The sequence below is a fragment of the Odontesthes bonariensis genome, chromosome 5, assembly GCF_027942865.1.
Source record: "Odontesthes bonariensis isolate fOdoBon6 chromosome 5, fOdoBon6.hap1, whole genome shotgun sequence".
Taxonomy (NCBI): domain Eukaryota; kingdom Metazoa; phylum Chordata; class Actinopteri; order Atheriniformes; family Atherinopsidae; genus Odontesthes; species Odontesthes bonariensis.
The window spans coordinates 9,221,879-9,238,586 of NC_134510.1; the positions used below are offsets into that span (position 1 = coordinate 9,221,879).

The 16,708-nt window shown below is 39.2% G+C and overlaps 3 protein-coding genes across 7 annotated transcripts in view; 2 read left to right on the forward strand and 1 right to left on the reverse strand.

Moving 5' to 3' along the window:
• Positions 1 to 4,232, forward strand: part of spire1b (spire-type actin nucleation factor 1b) — a 44,728-nt gene extending 40,496 nt beyond the window's left edge. For all 4 annotated transcript variants that reach the window (XM_075464800.1, XM_075464802.1, XM_075464801.1 and 1 more), the window contains 5 exons: positions 122 to 259; positions 441 to 511; positions 647 to 674; positions 1,035 to 1,327; positions 2,005 to 4,232. In XM_075464800.1, the coding sequence (XP_075320915.1) occupies positions 122 to 259; positions 441 to 511; positions 647 to 674; positions 1,035 to 1,327; positions 2,005 to 2,254 (780 nt within the window). In that variant the 3' untranslated portion in view covers positions 2,255 to 4,232. The remainder of the gene's footprint in view (positions 1 to 121; positions 260 to 440; positions 512 to 646; positions 675 to 1,034; positions 1,328 to 2,004) is intronic.
• Positions 4,233 to 5,850: 1,618 nt separating this feature from the next.
• LOC142379685 (dynein regulatory complex protein 9-like) lies at positions 5,851 to 11,918 on the forward strand. Of its 2 annotated transcripts, XM_075464804.1 has the most exons (10): positions 5,851 to 5,966; positions 7,773 to 7,902; positions 8,049 to 8,083; positions 9,457 to 9,579; positions 9,692 to 9,767; positions 9,877 to 10,011; positions 10,086 to 10,160; positions 11,323 to 11,454; positions 11,525 to 11,614; positions 11,722 to 11,918. In XM_075464804.1, coding segments are annotated over exons 1-10 (930 nt in total). In that variant the 5' UTR covers positions 5,851 to 5,964; the 3' UTR covers positions 11,854 to 11,918. The 2 variants fall into 2 exon arrangements, with proteins under 2 accessions (XP_075320919.1, XP_075320921.1); XM_075464806.1 differs by lacking the exon at positions 8,049 to 8,083 and having other exon boundaries at positions 5,852 to 5,966; positions 9,473 to 9,579.
• Positions 11,769 to 14,766, reverse strand: LOC142379686 (uncharacterized). Its single transcript, XM_075464807.1, has 5 exons — positions 14,605 to 14,766; positions 14,111 to 14,240; positions 13,956 to 13,994; positions 13,546 to 13,689; positions 11,769 to 13,058 (listed from the first exon to the last, which is right to left on the reverse strand). The coding sequence occupies exons 1-5, from the start codon at positions 14,686 to 14,688 to the stop codon at positions 12,847 to 12,849; spliced, it is 609 nt and encodes a 202-aa protein (XP_075320922.1). The 5' UTR covers positions 14,689 to 14,766; the 3' UTR covers positions 11,769 to 12,846.
• Between the last annotated feature and the right edge of the window lie 1,942 nt (positions 14,767 to 16,708).

The window sequence follows — 16,708 nt, forward strand, 5'->3', positions numbered from 1 at the left end:
CTTTTCGAGGGTCAATACTAGGGTTTGGCTAAGGATAAGATTAAGAGTTAAGGTAAGGGTTTTGGGTTTAGGGAATATGTTACGTCCCTACATGACTATGAGTATGTGTGTGTTGTTACAGGAGGAGTTCTGTTTCCCAGTGGAGTGTCTGTCTCTGACGGTGGAGGAAGTGATGCACATCAGACAGGTGCTGGTGAAAGCTGAGCTGGAGAAATTCCAGCAGTACAAAGAAGTCTACAATGCTTTGAAGAAGGGAAAGGTAATATGTTTTTCTCACTTACAACACTGACACTGAATGAGCTGTGTTCTATCTTTCTTTTCTTCACCATGAGCGAAAGAGCATATTAACTTTCTCCTGGGGGAAATTGCCTCTTGATGCTAATCAGTCACATATGGTTTTCAGTAGTTTTTCAACTAATATCGTCAACTTTTTATTGCAGCTTTGCTTCAGTTGTCGAACCAAAAGGTTTTCCTTTTTCACCTGGTCCTACATCTGCCAGTTCTGCAAAAAGTAAAACACCTCAAATTATCATTCTCACGTTTCGCATTATTTGTTTCCTGTTTTGTATAGAAGTGTTATATTAGATACTATGACGGCTTTCATTCACCTTCCTCTCTGTTTTATCTTCCAATCACCTTTTTGCAGGCCTGTGTGTTCACAATGCTGCAAAAAGGTACGTCTGATCGGATAAACCAGCCAAATCAGCTTCCTGTGCAACGGGAAAATTAGCTTAATCTTTGTTCTGGTAATAACAACAGGTCCCTGTTAAAAAGATCAAATTTCCCTTTTAGAAAGCAAAGATAAACACGTCATAGTCAAGTGAGTTTTGACCAGTGTTAAAAGTAATCAGTAAAAGCATTAGTACAATCACAGTTTTGTCCAGTTTCTAGATTTAAAATCCTTATATAAACAATAACCCCTTAGCCTCTTTTTGTTATGTACACACATATTGAAAGATCATTTGTCTCTGCATTCTTTTTCAGTAACTATTACTCTGCCTCCTATTAACATTCATACCATCCTTCTGTAACAGATGCGGCTGCCATCCAAACCTTATTCTAGTCTGCCCATCTATTCCATTGGCTCGACCAACACTCTCCCCAGAGATAGAATAAATGCCATGGCTACTGTAGAAGGAGTCTCTGAGGCTGCAGGACCGGGGCCTTTAATGACAGAAGGAGGGGCCGCTGCGCCCCCCACTTTGAAAGAATCTAGAAAAGCGGCATCTAAAGGATCTGGAAAAGCCACGGGAGCAGCAGCATCTCCTAAAGCTGACAAATCCTCCGGGAGCCCACAGCGCCACGGCATTCACAAGACCATGTCCAAGTAAGAGCTATGAGCAGCATTATTTGTTTTGTTTGTCCTCATTTCAACAAAGCATGTTGAGATTTGAGTCAAAGGAAAAAAAAGAGAGGAATAAACAGAGGTTAAAATATGCCACAAATGCTGCAGTTTTAAAGCAGAGAATCAGATGCAGAATGTGTTCCTCATCACAGACTGCAATACTGAAGCATAAAACATGTTTAAAAAAAACAGAGCACAGCTCTCAGTTCTGTTAGCCGCGTCTTTGATTCAACACGTCCACCTCACACAGCACTCTTCCAGTTTGATGCTTCCAACTATAAATTACTGACATCTAGTGGACAAGGTTATAACTACCAGACCAGTAGGTAGTAAGCTGCCTGCTGTCCACATTGCTTTGTCATGTGTCCTAGACATGCCAATCTTCCTATTGTGTTAAGAGAGAAAAATTAGGAAATGGTTTCAATTTTTCTCATTCAGTTCTCATTCTTTTATTTTGCACAAAAAATAAAAGTAAAAGTACGGTCACAGGTGGAATCCCTTGAGGAAAAACAGTTGAACTTTGAGTTTGCGCTTTGGTGAACTGATGCTTTAAATAATTTAAGACCAACTGTGATGAGCACAAGCTCACAAGCTCAAGCCTGTTGCAAGTTGTTAGTATAAAAACAAGCCCACCATGACAACTTTGACTTGTTTCACAGGCTTTCGAAGCATGGCTCTTTAAAGTCTCACGATGAACTGGAGCTTCCCCCGGAGCTGACGGAGGACTGGGCCACCATGGAGGTGTGCGTTGACTGCAAGAAGTTCATCTGTGACATAATCGCCTCCAGCAAGCACAGCCTGTCACTGGCCACCAAGAGGGCTCGCTTAAAACGCAAGACACAGTCCTTCTACTCTCCTAAAGGACGGGAGGAGTACAGGCCGTCTGAACGAACAATCAACGAAATCTGAAACTGCTTATGCATATTCAAGTCAGACAGAGCTGTCAGACTAGTTGAATGAACCTCAGAGATGGGCTTTGTGTGTGTGTGTGTGTTTTAAAAAAAAATTTGTTTAATTTCTTTTGGGCTGTGTTCTGACTACGGTATCGAGCTCCTCCAGACGAGAGCATCCTGCAGGTCAGCCAGCTTTTTTAAAACTTTTTTTTTTACATCACTGACATCAAAGTGTATCCTTCTCTTTCTGGCCACAGACATTTGACTACAGAGAAGACTGTGGGAAGTCAAAGTGCACTGACTTCCTCCCCTCTGGTGGCACAAGCATGTGGTCCAGCCCAACTCACATTCAACTCAAAGCACAAAACTGAAGAGAGAGTGTGTTGCGAACTGAGAGTCACACTCAAGTAAATACAGACTATTAAGCTGTACAGTTTATATGGGTTGTGATTTTTTTTTTTTTTTAACGTGTGTGCGTTTGTGTGTGTGTGTGTGTGTGTGTGTGTGTGTGTGTGTGTGTGTGTGTGTACGGTAAAGGATTGATTGAAAAAAAATATTACCCTCTGTTTTGAATTTTGCTGATGATGCTCAGGGAGACCCTCCCTCCTCAATGCAACAGTCAGCACACCTAAAAGCATGATTCTGCTCTTCTGCAGGAAGGAAAGGAAAGCACTACCTACATTTTTCTCCTGACAGAAACTGCACCTCAGAGATAAAAAATCCCCAGTTTTTAATGCTGATTAGTGCCAAATAATGCCCACTTTCTCACACCTGAGTCACGGAAGGTAACGCTATTTCCCTGCTGGATCTTTGCAGTGATAATGCTGCTAAGGTAGCCAACCTGCACTCATTAAAGCCCACATTTAAAATAAAACAAAGATAAAAAAGACATTGCTCAAAGTTGAAAATATAAAGATAACATGCTTGGATGTTCGTTGTCACAGCAGTTGGTGACTTGCTGGAACAGATCTCTGTGGGTGGGGTATCAGATCAGAGCGGTTATATTGAATTGGTGAAAACAGATCCAGGATGGGCTGAGCTACTGAGAATTTCTTTTATCTGTAATTTGACTATTCCTGACTGGTAATTGTTCATTTCTTCTAAATGCCACACAACTGTTTTATACCACAGGTTCTCTGTTCTAAAATTGGTAGAATCTCTAAACCTATTCGTTTTCAGAGGCAGTGAGACGCTCCTGAGTGTACAGTCAGTGCTATAGTGATACAAAAGAACACATGTTGGGTGATGCAGATTTGCCTCTCACTGATTAACATGAAATATTTTTGCATTTCTAAAATGTATCTTGACATTGATAGATACATAGTTAAAGCTAACTCTTTTATTTTTCTTGACATTAACTTCTTGATTTGTGTTTTAATGTTTGCATCCTGTAAAGATTAGTCATAATAAAATGCCTCATTCACAGATTACGAAACCCAGTTCAAAGTATAGGCAGCAAAAAGTAACAACTCACTGGTCCTGCTGCTTAATACACCCAGTAAATCTCATCAAAATGCCTTTATGATTTCTGTGCATCATCCAGAGCCTCACTGGCAGGAAGTAAGGTCTGACAGGCCTGGATGTTTGTAGTATTATTATTTTTTTCTTTATCATATGCCTCATCATCCTTCTGACATATTTCTGCCTTAAAAGTTGCCTTTTATGATCACTCATATATTCAGCCATCCACTGTTAACTGTACATACTTTGTTTCTATTAGTTTGTTTATAGATCAGGTGTGTGATGTCTTGAGGAGGACAGCGCTAACAGTAATTCTTCATCTCTCAGAGGAGAAACTCCCAGTAACGGTGTGTTCAGGTCAGAAGTAGAGGGGATGAGCTGGACGTCTGCAGGGGAAACCTTGCAGTGTGACAGACAGCATCGTGCATGTATAACCGTGTAGCTTGTACCCTCAGTCTATGTTACCTTTAATCTGTAACTCCCTGCAAAGAGAGTAACAAATGATGAATACAACAATAAAGTTAAATACAATACCTGACTATTGTCCCATTTCTTGAGTTACGTGTGAGTTAAAGGAAAAATTATGGAAAAAAATCCCTCTGAGGCTGCCAACAGTATTATGGGGAGCCAAAAAAAAGAGCATGTTTTTGGACTGTGGGAAATGAATGTTCTCAAGGCTCAAGTCAGAGAAAACAGCTATAAGACATCATTCTTTGTTGATTCATCCTCTCCTCTTCAGATTCTGTTTGCGTTCACCAATAAGGGAACTTTAGATGTAATTTGTTGCGCACAAAATATCAAATATTCCCTCAACTGAGAATCAAGTGAGCTTTCATCTGACACAGGGTTCTCGTGAAAAGGGTTGATCTTTAGTTAAAGTTCAAATCCACAACAGGGTAAACTATTCAGCATATCAAATGGGGAAAAGATGCCATTGAAGCACCGTATCAAAATGATTTAGTGGTCACCAATATTTTTTCTACATCTATAAAATTGATCAACTGACCAACTTATAAAGTCCAACTAAAGTAGAAATAAATACGGATTCATAGTTTGTCAGGAAAATGTGTTATCAACCACACAGACCAACATAAATGATGAAAAAAATTACAATATTTTGGCTACATTCCAACTGTGGACTAAGTTTTAAACATCACTAAATCGTGAATTTTACATTTACATGTCTGATCATGCTCCCACCATGTAGTCGATGGCCTTGTGGGTTAGGGTTAGGGTTAGACTCGACTCGAGCTTCAATAAACTGTGGCAAAGGAGCATCCATTAATCCTTGCTGTCTCTAGTGTTTATTTTAAAACTAGCAGCTGAAAAATCAGGCAAGTATTGATGATGATACTTAGCTTTTCTCAATGTGGCTTCGCACAAAATCAATTCACTGTCCATAGTTACTCCTCTGAGTTCAGTTCGCAGGAGTAGGGGTTTAGCCCTCTAATCTCTGTGGTGCAGTGTTGGTTCCTCCCTAAATTAAGTGTTGTTTCCCTCAAAGACGACGTGTGTTTCCATACTAAGTACATGTGCATACATTATGTGGCTTTTCAATTCACCAAGCGTAAATGTGATTCTCTGTTCTGTGTAGCCCCTCCAACATTGGCGGTGCCACCTCAGTATTGCTCACCAATTTAAGTAGGTAGTCCTACTTAAGTAAAAAGCAATAAAATTTCAATTTTTTTTTCTATGTGATTTTGTTTTGACCTCTAGACACAAGTCCAAAGCATTTTTTATGTTTTCACTAAGTAACTGTGATGCATTTCGGTAATAATGTTATAACTTTTTTTTTCTAAAAAGACACATGTTTACCATTATGTTACCTTTCTTTTAATTACACCTTTTAATAATTTGGGAACTGAAGATATAAATTGCTGGAGTATTGAATGAGGAACCTTGAGACTGCTCAACAGTCTGTGGTTGTTGTCTGCTGTATATATGTCTATGGTCTGCTGGTTGTCCTGGTCATCATACACATTTTCCGTGGAAGACCACACTGGACTGGAGGCAGACGTTCCACTAAGTTCATCCCAACGTCAGACTACAACTACAAAGTACTCATAGCCTTGTATCTTCAGTGTTTTCCTTTTTATGTAAAAATTACGATAAAGTTTTGACCAAAAAAAGAGTGGGGGCAGAGCTCCGTTACCATGGAGATATATACAGTATCACTTCCGGTCAAAGTCGCTGTCTTGTTTCTTTCGAAGGATAGGCTAATTGTTTTTTTATTCGGGCCGAGACCAACTGTTTCGAAGAGGACTGATGTGAGTGACTGTCGTTAACTTTTAGAACTGAAATCCACTGTTTTCCCCCTAACATGACACGGACACTTAGCTTGTAGCATGCGGGGCTGAGAGGGGCAGTTGAGAAGGTGTACACCTACAATTGGCTCATTAACGACCGCCTGAGTGATGTCACTCAGTGGGTCTACGTGATGACATTAATTCGATTATAGCTATAGTTGGATTATGCTCCTTATTTGCGCAATGATCCAAGTATACATGGCGGTGAATAAATGGAATCATTGCCACAAAGCATGTCATACCCCGGTACAATAGGTGGCGCTGTACCCATTACAACTATTGCTAATATAGCCACTTCCGGTTGACCTCTTCACCACCACCAACAACTACAAACTCAGGCATTCGAGAAAGATGTCGAACAAAGAGCAATATGAAACTGCGTCCCTCTACATTTCGTTTGTGATGAGCATGCTTATTGCACAACGGCGCATTCTCCATCACATTGTTGCGGTTCATGACCCCGGGAAAAAATCTTGAGAATGCACAGAACTTAAAATCCCATTCACCATGTGCTTCACCGTCTATAAGCACGTTAAGTGTGACTATCAACCGAGTTATCTCGGGGTCTTAATCCAACTGCGAGTAACTCGATCTGGTCCAATTTTTAGTCAAACTAAGGTGTATACATGAACTTAATAACTCAGTCTTATTGTAATTTAGCCATTAATCCGATTCTTTACAGTACCATGTAACCCCACTGAGTCATCACGCAGGTTTTAGAATGTTAGGATCAATGTACCCGGGAGAAAAATAGTTTTTCTTTGTCGTATTTGAAATACATTCACATTTTCAATAGGATATTGCCAATTGTACTGACCAAAGCGTGTACCATCCAGAAATATATGAGAAGTCTGCTCATGTCATGCATTTTTCATAACAACACTTTTTACACACTTAAATAATTACTCTAGTTCATTTTATTGAAATACATTCAAAGAAAGTATAGTTTAGGTATAAGTTATTTGCTTTCACCAAAGTGTGTTCATTTAAAGTTTTAGTTTAATATGTTTTTGTATGTTTTAAGATTGAATTCTGTGAATTATTATCATTGTAACAAATTAAATAATATATTTATGTTGTGATATATGTTGAATTATATTTGACTGTAACTTTAAGTACACTTTTATTTCAGCCCATAAAGTAATAACAAAGTATATTGTTAAGTTACTATTAAGTGCTAATTATTATTAGAAATGTTCGAAAAGTAGGATTGAGGATAGTATTAACGGAATAAGAACCTATTATTGGCATATTGCCTTTATATTGGTGGCACATACATTTCTTGTTATAGTTCCATAAAAAAGTAAGTAAACTTTATATGTATCAATCAAGCATGTTAATGCACAACCATGTATTAAAGGGTACTAAATATAAATCAAATCAAACTTTATAGCACTTTTTATACAAAAGCAGCACAAAGTGCTTTACATAAAAAAACAATACATACATAAACTCACACACTCATCTAAGTTTAAGAACACACATCTGATCATACTCTCTTTTTCATACACAACATCACACTGACAACCACACCGCACACACACACAAATATATATATATATATATATATATATATATATATATATATATATATATATGTTTACTGTTCTGTGTAGCAACGTTGTTTCGTTTCACTGTGTACTGTACACCACTGTATATGGTTAAAATGACAGTAAAAACCACTTGACTTGACTTGACTTGACACATACTTACACCTTTAGTTTTCACTAGGGTAATATATATATAGCTGTATGTTGTCGTCCCCAGGATGTCTTTATCCCAGGTTCAGACTCTCAGAGTAGCAGCTGTAATAGAGGACTGTGTGCATCAGTTGGACATACTGGGACACACCCTGACAGCACAGATCAACAAGGAACAGCACACAGCACCTGGAGAGGTGACTCACTGCATCATCATCTGAACTTCCCTGAAAAAGCTGTTTGTTGCTATTGATCTGACCCTCACTAATTATTTCCTTCACCGTGTTTGTTTCCTGTTCCTGAACATGGGAATGCTCTGATTTACATTGACTGTTGTGTGTAGGAGAAAGCCAGGCTGATCAAGCTGACTAAAGACTGGTGAGTCGCTCCAGAACAGCAAATGAATGAATAAATAAGCAAACAAGTAAATAAATGAAATGAAAAGTAAGTAATATTGTAAGCCTGGCCAGGAGAGAAGTGAAGAAAATGATATGGCGCTTAGCTAAGGTGAGGCGTTCATTAACTTCCTCAATAGTGTCTAAAGCCCTATTCGGACGGGACTAGTTCAATGAGGGGACGTATGGTAATGTTGGTTAACCAGACGACGCCAGGGACAAGAAATGACCAATTCGGACGGGACAAGAAATCCCTGTAATATTCATCTAACATGGGAGGAGTTTTCTTGAATATAAAGCATTCTGCTCCAAAATTATTGGATACAAACGCAGAAGACTTTTTTGTTTGTTTACCTGAATGATAAGTATTACTAAAACGTATTGTACAATATAACAGAACAGAAGATTTATTCATTTTTGACCTTAATGTAAAGTACTGTTCACCAAAGTTTTGTTCAGGATACTTATTTTACCTGAATGTAAAGTATAGTTTAAAAAAAGGATTGCACAACGAAACTTAAGTGTCATTTTCTATTTTACACCTAATTGTTTCTCTCTTTAAAAGGATGTGACGACATATTCCGTACTTATTACCGAAGGTCGCATTCGCACTGGATTAGTATTACCTATGGTAGATACTCCGGACCGTTTCACAGGAGGTAGAATTCTCGGCAAAGTTTACCGACATACTCCGCTATCTTTACTGACATGGCGCGTTCGGACGGGACTAGATTTCCCGGTTATTATTACTTTACCCCAGGTCCCCCCATTAAACTAGTCCCGTCCGAATAGGGCTAAAGAGAGCAAGCAGAGGGTTTGGTTTCAGGTCCATACCCACAGGTATTGGAAGGTTTGGAAGACCCCTCGCCAGACCTTTGCTAAACCGGAACCGAAGGAGGCCTCAGAACTGCCACAACTATCATTGTAGGAACTAAAATCTGAATATATGATATAGCCCAGCTTGTGAGACATGTGAGCTCTGTGAATAACCTTAAGTTGCAGCGAGGAGTGATGAGTACACAGTGACCAGATCGAGAATTGAATCCTGTATATAATCCAGTGTAGAGAGATTGAGGTCTCTTTCCCAAGCGGCTATTTTTCTGTCAGAGAGAGCTGGTTTGGTGCTACTCAGTTTGTTGTAAACTGAGGAGATCAAATCTTTGTCAGATGGGTGTCATCTAAAAAAGAATCATCAACTAAGATGGCAGCAGGAGCCTCTGGAAAATTTAGGAGTTAAGTTTAAAGAAAATGTCAGATTTTAAGTCTCTAAAAATTGAGTACATTTGATTTTGGGTAAATCTCCCAGAGAGCTGTTCAAGCGTCACCGTTTAAAATGTCATTTTCTGTCTCTGCAAGTCAATTCATCTCGCAGCAGATGGCCCAGCTGCATTTTCAGCTGGACGAGAGGCAGAGTTTCAGCTCTCTGCAACAGGTTGTGGAGAGAGAGGAACAGAAAAGCAAAGATGAAGAGAACAGAAAGTTTGTCCTTGCATTTTTTGCAAATGATAATAATCGCGACCTTAATCTCAAAAAGGAGAGTGTAATTGTACAGTGTGTGGTGTTTTTTTGTTTGTTTTTTTTATCCATCCAGAAAGGCAAAGACAGAGCTCGAACAGAGTCTAAAGAAACAGCAACAAGAGATCCAAGAAAAAAAAGAGAAGCTGAATGTAAGAAATTAAGAGTTTTTATGTGTCTCTAAGAATTGCTGTTGGGGCAAACAAAAGTCAACATGTTCATTATGGGGCCTCAACTCTTCCAATGCTCTCACCCCCTCAGGACATGTCCACACTAAGGGCTCAGCTGAAGGAAGTAATTGCCCTCAGGAAGATGACTGTGAAGCCCAAGACTGTCCCAAAGCCAGTGCAGAAAGAGAACTGCAAGCCTGAGAAACTGCTGGAAGACCAGCTGGAGGTACGTCAGCCCCACGTGTTCTAGGCATGTCAGGTTCTCTGCAAGTAAATGTTTTCTGCCGCCTTCTTTCTCAGTTACTGGAGATAGAGCTGAAAGAGGAGAAGAGAAGTCACGAAGTGTCTGAACGATTCCTGCTAAATCAGCACACGGTTGGTATGGCAACATTATCACGGACATTAGATACTGTTATGCAATTGCTTAGATGTTGTAATTACAAAGTAAAATCAAATTGAAATAAATGAAGAATATATTCTGAATTATAATAGAATTATTAGTGTCATTTTTTCAGTCATTCATCAAAAAAGATTAGATAAAAGATTAGTTTATTTTAGTTTTTGTGGATTACAGTGAACGTGCAATTCGTATGCAGTTTATTTAAAATCGTGTCAACTGACAATTGGGAACAAGTTCCAGATCAAATTTGCAACATGTCATCATAAAAATCTGGAAAGTTCGACCAGAATTGTGGATGAGCAGCCAGGGAAGCAGTGGTGACAGAGACGGGACTAATATGCATATTCACAGATACTTAATAAATTAGGCAATATGGTGTTAGATGTAAGTCATCCATAGGCCTGACAGGTTTATCTTTGTGGGGGAGGAGAAACTCCTTAATAACTAGTTGATTTTCATAATTAGTGCTGAGTTGTTTGAACCTTGAAAAAGGACAGACAGTTCAAGAGCCTCAGAAGTCTTATAAGTTGGTTTAGAAGACAATTATGGTAAAAAAAAAAATGCGTTGCAGATTGTTGAAAGGGGGGTAATGAAGTTAAGTTTACTGTTTATATTTTATTCTAACATTAAATATATCTAAAAAATGTCTTCTCTTTTCTGTTCAACTTTGCCTAAAAAGAGCTTTCGTGTTCAAAAGTGTACCTGCTATAAGTTTAATATACTGTATATGGATAATAATGTGACTGAATGTTTCAAGGCAGTTTTGTATGAATTTATGAACATCCAACATAACAAAGGTTTGTAAGACCTGTTACATGAGTCTATGTGCCACAGTAAAAACGGTTACCGTACTTGTTCAGCGTGACTTCCCAATTGCTCACATTGCATTAGGTTATACAGTTATTATTACAGAGGCAAAGGCTATAACAGTATGACATGTATTTGCGTCAAAGGATAGCGCTGATTTATGTGAATAATAAAACATGCCCTGACCTGGATTTAGTGCAACAGGAGAATAAACACTGTTTTTAGAAATCCCATTTGCTCGTTTCTGACAATATAGACTGAAACTGTTCCAGCTAATTTCTAAATGATTTATATTTTTCATGCAGCTCATTTTGTGTTTTTGCTGTTCAGGAGCTGCAGCAGGTTCTATATCAGTGGCAGCGGCGCACAAAGCAGATGCTGCAGGAGAAGGAGAATCAGCTCAACAGCGTTTGCTGTAAAAGAACGGTGAACTTAGACAAGCTGATGGAGATGAGGAGGAAGGTGAGTGGCTCTCAGTGCTCAACAGCTGCCGATGCTGCACAGCAGAATGTTGATTCCTTGCTGATTTCAGTTCAGGGAGATGGAGCTGGTGGCGATGGAGGACAAGGAGGAGCAGGAGAAACTGCGCCAAAAGCAGGAAGAGGCCAGAGTTGCTACCAAGGTAATGACATCCAGTCCGAGCTGAGACTCACAAGCCTTAGCAGCACATTTTATCTTTCTGTCTGTGTGCACTGATGCCCATTTCTGACCCTGACCGGGTCTGTGCAGCTGCAGGCCTGGTGGAGGGGCTGCATGGTTCGCCGAGGCCTTGGTCCTTATAAAAAAGCAGAGGAGGACAAGGAAGGCAAGAAAAAGAAGAAAGGAAAGAAGAAGAAATTACTTTTCTGCTCATTGAAATGACACGATTCAACCCAAATAACGACAAAGTCAAAGTCTCTTCTTTATTAAAAGTTTAGAAACATTCAGTTTTTCTGTCATTTTAAACATGCACCAAAAACAAATATTCCTATGATCCCATCCATTATTTCAGAAAAATAATGTGTTTGTATCAGGCATGATAGAAATAGTAGCTTAATGGCACATTTATTCAAAATCTTTTACTTAATTTCTATGAACAGAAAGTATCAAACAATACCAAACAGAAACAGGATATCAAAATGCAATAAGAAAAAATAAAAAGAAATAAATACAAATAAAAAACGACTTATTTATTAAGTTACTCTTAATGACCATAGGCCATACACTGCATCACTAGCCTTTATCATTACATGGTATTGATTTCAATCACACAATATACAGTGAGCTGATGAAATATTCCCCTTATCCATCAAAGAGAGATGACTCAGTACCAACGCTGCCCGGCAAAATTTCCAGCTGTTCCCCTGAATGTAAGCCATCATGTCTGACAGAGAAGCAGAACACCCAGCATTGCTAAACAGGAAGGAAGCCCTTTGACTCTGGAGATTTATTTAAGGATAAATGTTTTTGGGGAGCTGACGTTTGTTTGTGCAAGCTGGAACGTTTTACAACACGGGAACTTTTACAACTCTAGGACAGGTTTCAAGTCGCGTAACGAGATCAGAGGAACAGTGACATCAGTCAGAACATCAAAATATCAGGCACTGAAACTACGTGGAGATAAATTCCACATAAAATGAATCAGCAGCGCTTGATTTACTTGCTGCTTTTCTGGTTGTCCAGCTTCATGAGCTTATTGGCTTGTTTTTAGTCTTTCGTGTCATTAAACCGAAGATCCACCACATAATGGTGATATGTAATATTTTACTGCTCTATGACGTTTATAGATCAATCAATTATAAATGTCAATTGGTGATAAAAAGATTAAAAACAAACTTAACTTTAGCCTTAGAATAATACTTCTAAACATGTAGTCTAAGCTTGAATCCCGCCAAAGAGTGTGTCACACTCTGCACGCATATTGTTGTTGTCTCCGATGATAACGTAGTTGAGGCTCGAGCTGTGGATGCAGATGTTCAGATGTTCCCCTGATGGAGGGGGAAGGTAGGGAGAAGCAGGTGAGGGAGGAGCGGTCGGTGCTGTCTCGTGCTGTCCATGGCTGCAGCTGCACCTCATCCGAGTTGTGCCTAACGCATAAACAAGACTTGTGAGCACATTTAGAGGCGCTGGGATACGTTCGGTACAGGCTTAAAGGAGAACTGCGGTATTTTCAACATTAAGCCTCATTTATGAGTCGTCTGCAATGTTTTAGAACCCCCCTCACCGCTTTTTTGATGTTTACTGCTGTCTCCGGTATTTGCCTAATTTTGATTCTTCTCAACCTGCTTCAGAATGGCAAGTACGGTGCATATCCAAAAAGGTCCGTAAAAGCACCATAAACGTCCGTTTTCAAACTCATCAACTCACCGGAGTGGTTACTGGTGTGCACTGATAATCCATATCAAATTTCATTGCGAAAAGTTGCTTCTGTCATGTTTTATTTGACATTTTGTACTGGATGTTCGTTGATATTACTCCGCCACGGCGAAGAAAATAGTGCGAGCATAAATGAGGCTTAATGTTGAAAATACCGCAGTTCTCCTTTAAAAAGTTAAGCTTTAAACGGTTACCCACCCTGCTTTTGGGGCTCAGATTCCCGCAGCAGGGGCTGACGTTCAGTCACCGCAGATGGGTTGGAATCCCCGATGACGCAGTTGGTTAGGGTGGAGTTGCTTATGTTGACAATCAAAATGGTCGACGGTGCATTCTTGAGTGTTTCTGTTTGTGAGAAAGGAAGTTGTTGTCCCAGAGTGGCATCAAAGCAGAAATGCTATCACAGTCAAAGATCGTTCCAGTTCCTGAATATGCAGAAGGGGCTTGTTTCGCTTATTGCACACAATTTGGAAGGCCATAGCAGAGTGGCTGGTTTGGGCAAGCAAAATGTGTGACAAAAAAACATAGTTTCGGATGTAGAGAAAATGAACCCAAAACTATTTATACGAAAATGATTTCAAGGCATAATCAAATTCAAAACAGGCACATACCTGGTGTATGTTTCTCCTCCCTGGATTGAGGAGTTGGAGCTGTAAAGGCAGTGAAAAGGAATTTGGTTTACTACAAAATGGTCTTTTGGCATCAAAGCTGCCAAAAAAAATTTGCCAAAAATGCTGAAAACTAACATCATTAAGGGGGATTCTACCTGAACACCATGAGGTCTGGGAGTCTACAGGGAGGCAGAAGAGCTGGCAGGCTCTTATGCAGCTCTTCTGAGCCACTGCCTGCATCACCTGGATGATTCTCTGCATGCTGGAGGCTTTAAAAGTCACCACCTGAAGAATGATTGCATCATGGTTAAAAGAACTGGTTGGCTTGAGAGGGTTTTGTTTTTCATTCTATAAACCACAGCCCTGGCAGGTCGCCCACGTGAAGCCCAGCGTTGCACCTACCTGCAAATGGCAATTCCCCCCCCCTTCATTAGAAAACATTTACCGGAAATGGCGTTACGCCTAAGAATTTTCACATAGACTAACTGTCAATTTGCCATTTCTTTTATAACCGGTAAAAAAAAAAAGCCTCGGGAAATAAGAACATGCTCTGTAATACACGATATTCACAAGTTAAAGAGAAGTAGGGCACACTTATCACCGCAAGCTCGCGAGCCGTGGTGGGAAATGTACTTAAATAGAGGCTTACCTGAGTGCTGGGCGCTTTTTCTTTCTTCTTTGTCGAATTGTCGTTACTGGACGAATTCAGTGTCAGGTGGCCGGAGTTATTCATCGCTCGAATGATTGTGATATTATGCTTCTAAAGTTCGCTGTAACTGTCGGATATAGGAAAAAAAATTCATAGGAAATCCCAGCGCATGCGCACTTCCAGTTACGTTCGCTGTTTTAAGTGACGCTTACCTCCTGTGATTGTGGTATATTAGCATAGAGTTTTAGAAGTCTCGTGATATTCACTATGTTACAGTTTGTGGCCAATATATAAACGCTAAATAATGTCGCAATGAACAGTTTTGTGTGTGACCTCACGGCAGGAGGACGACTGGTGTTGGATATGAAGACATTTCATTTGTTAGACTAAAAGTTTTCTTTACTTTTTGGCAAAAGCCCCGTTTGCTGTTGTTCGTGTATCTCCAAATACATTATTATTTTTTAGGGGTTTACTTTATTGTAAGCCACTCTGCTGCCACAACAATAGGAGACAAATCCTTCTACAACTTCTTCAGCCTCACCTTCACCTCCTGGCTTTAGAATACACTTTCTGACATACACAAAACAACTGAGCTACCACTCAAGTCAACTTTATTGTCAATGCTGCCATATGTGCAGGACATACACAGAATTGAAATAGTGTTTCCCTCTTATCCCTGGTACAAAACAGCAATAAACATGAACATGAACATACCAACAATTCCCAGCCCTGTGCCTGCTCCTTTTCGTTCTACCTTATCACAGTACACGAAATATGTGTGCACCAGACATACGGTACACAGTCTGTGGCATGATATCATCATTTTTTTTCTGCGTGTTCAATGTATTATTGGAATTCACCATAACTATATATATATATATATATATATATATATATATGCACATGTAAAACAACTCATGAAATGTTTTACAGATTAAATATCTACAATCAAATGCATGCACAAATCCATTAGCCAGCACTATTATTTACACACGAACAAAGCTGACGTGTGCATGGTGATGAGTAAAGGTAAAACATATTCAGTAGGAGAAGTGAATCTTTGCTGAGGTATTCTAGAGTGTGACGTCTTATGAAAATACTTCTCTTTCAAAGTATCCTAAATGAAAGCTATACTAAAAAGGGAACCAACATTGAGGAACCACATAAACACACATGATTAAGGAAATAAGAACAACTGAAACACACTAAAGCATTAAAATAATCAAAACCATTCCAGGTGAAAGTAGTTGACCGCTGTTATTCTCAGATATTAGTAGAGCAGCGATATTAGTAGAGCAGCATTTAACAGCTGAGGCCAGTTTAAGAGATAGTTTAACTACTTTGACAGTTTAACTAACATAACGTCAGCCCTGCTTTTGAATCTACGATAAACACAGGATGATGAAGCAAGGAGGGAAAACATTTAGATCATTTAAATAAGCCTTTCGTTTTCATCAGGAGTTACATGCCAGAAAGCGATGTCATTCTAACATTAAGTGCAACCGATTTAAGCTGGAAAACAATGTAAAACATGGATTGGTCAGATGTCTTTTCTCTGCTTTCTTTGAGCAGTCCTTAGCTGAAACAAAGAAGAGGAAGTTTTACACACAATAAGAAGAAATGTAACTCATGTAATAACTCCAGAGAATTGCCCATTTATGCTTTAATTCAGGGTTCAATCACATATACTCTCCCAGCAAATGAACCGAACAAGACCTCTTAAAGTTTTTCATGATTATCTTTTAAAGAATTATATTTAAACAAAATTAACAAAACAACAAATCTGGGTTGATTTTCTCAAGATATCGAGGTCAGTTATGATGTGAACATTTGCTTTGTTGGGACAGTTTTTCCTTGTTTGTGACGTCACTCCATCTTTCTATGTTTAAAATAGAATTTTGAAATAGAATTTTTTTGTCCCATGTTCTTTGTGCATACACATTGAAGTGTGCAATGTTTTGCACATTTTGTTTCAAAATTCTCCAAACGTTCTTTTCTGAGGATGGACATAGATGTCCCTTATCCTGAAGGATGCATCTGTTGCTCTAAATTCAAAGTGTTCCGTTAATGCTGCCATCAGAGAAGTGTGAATGACCTTTGCCAG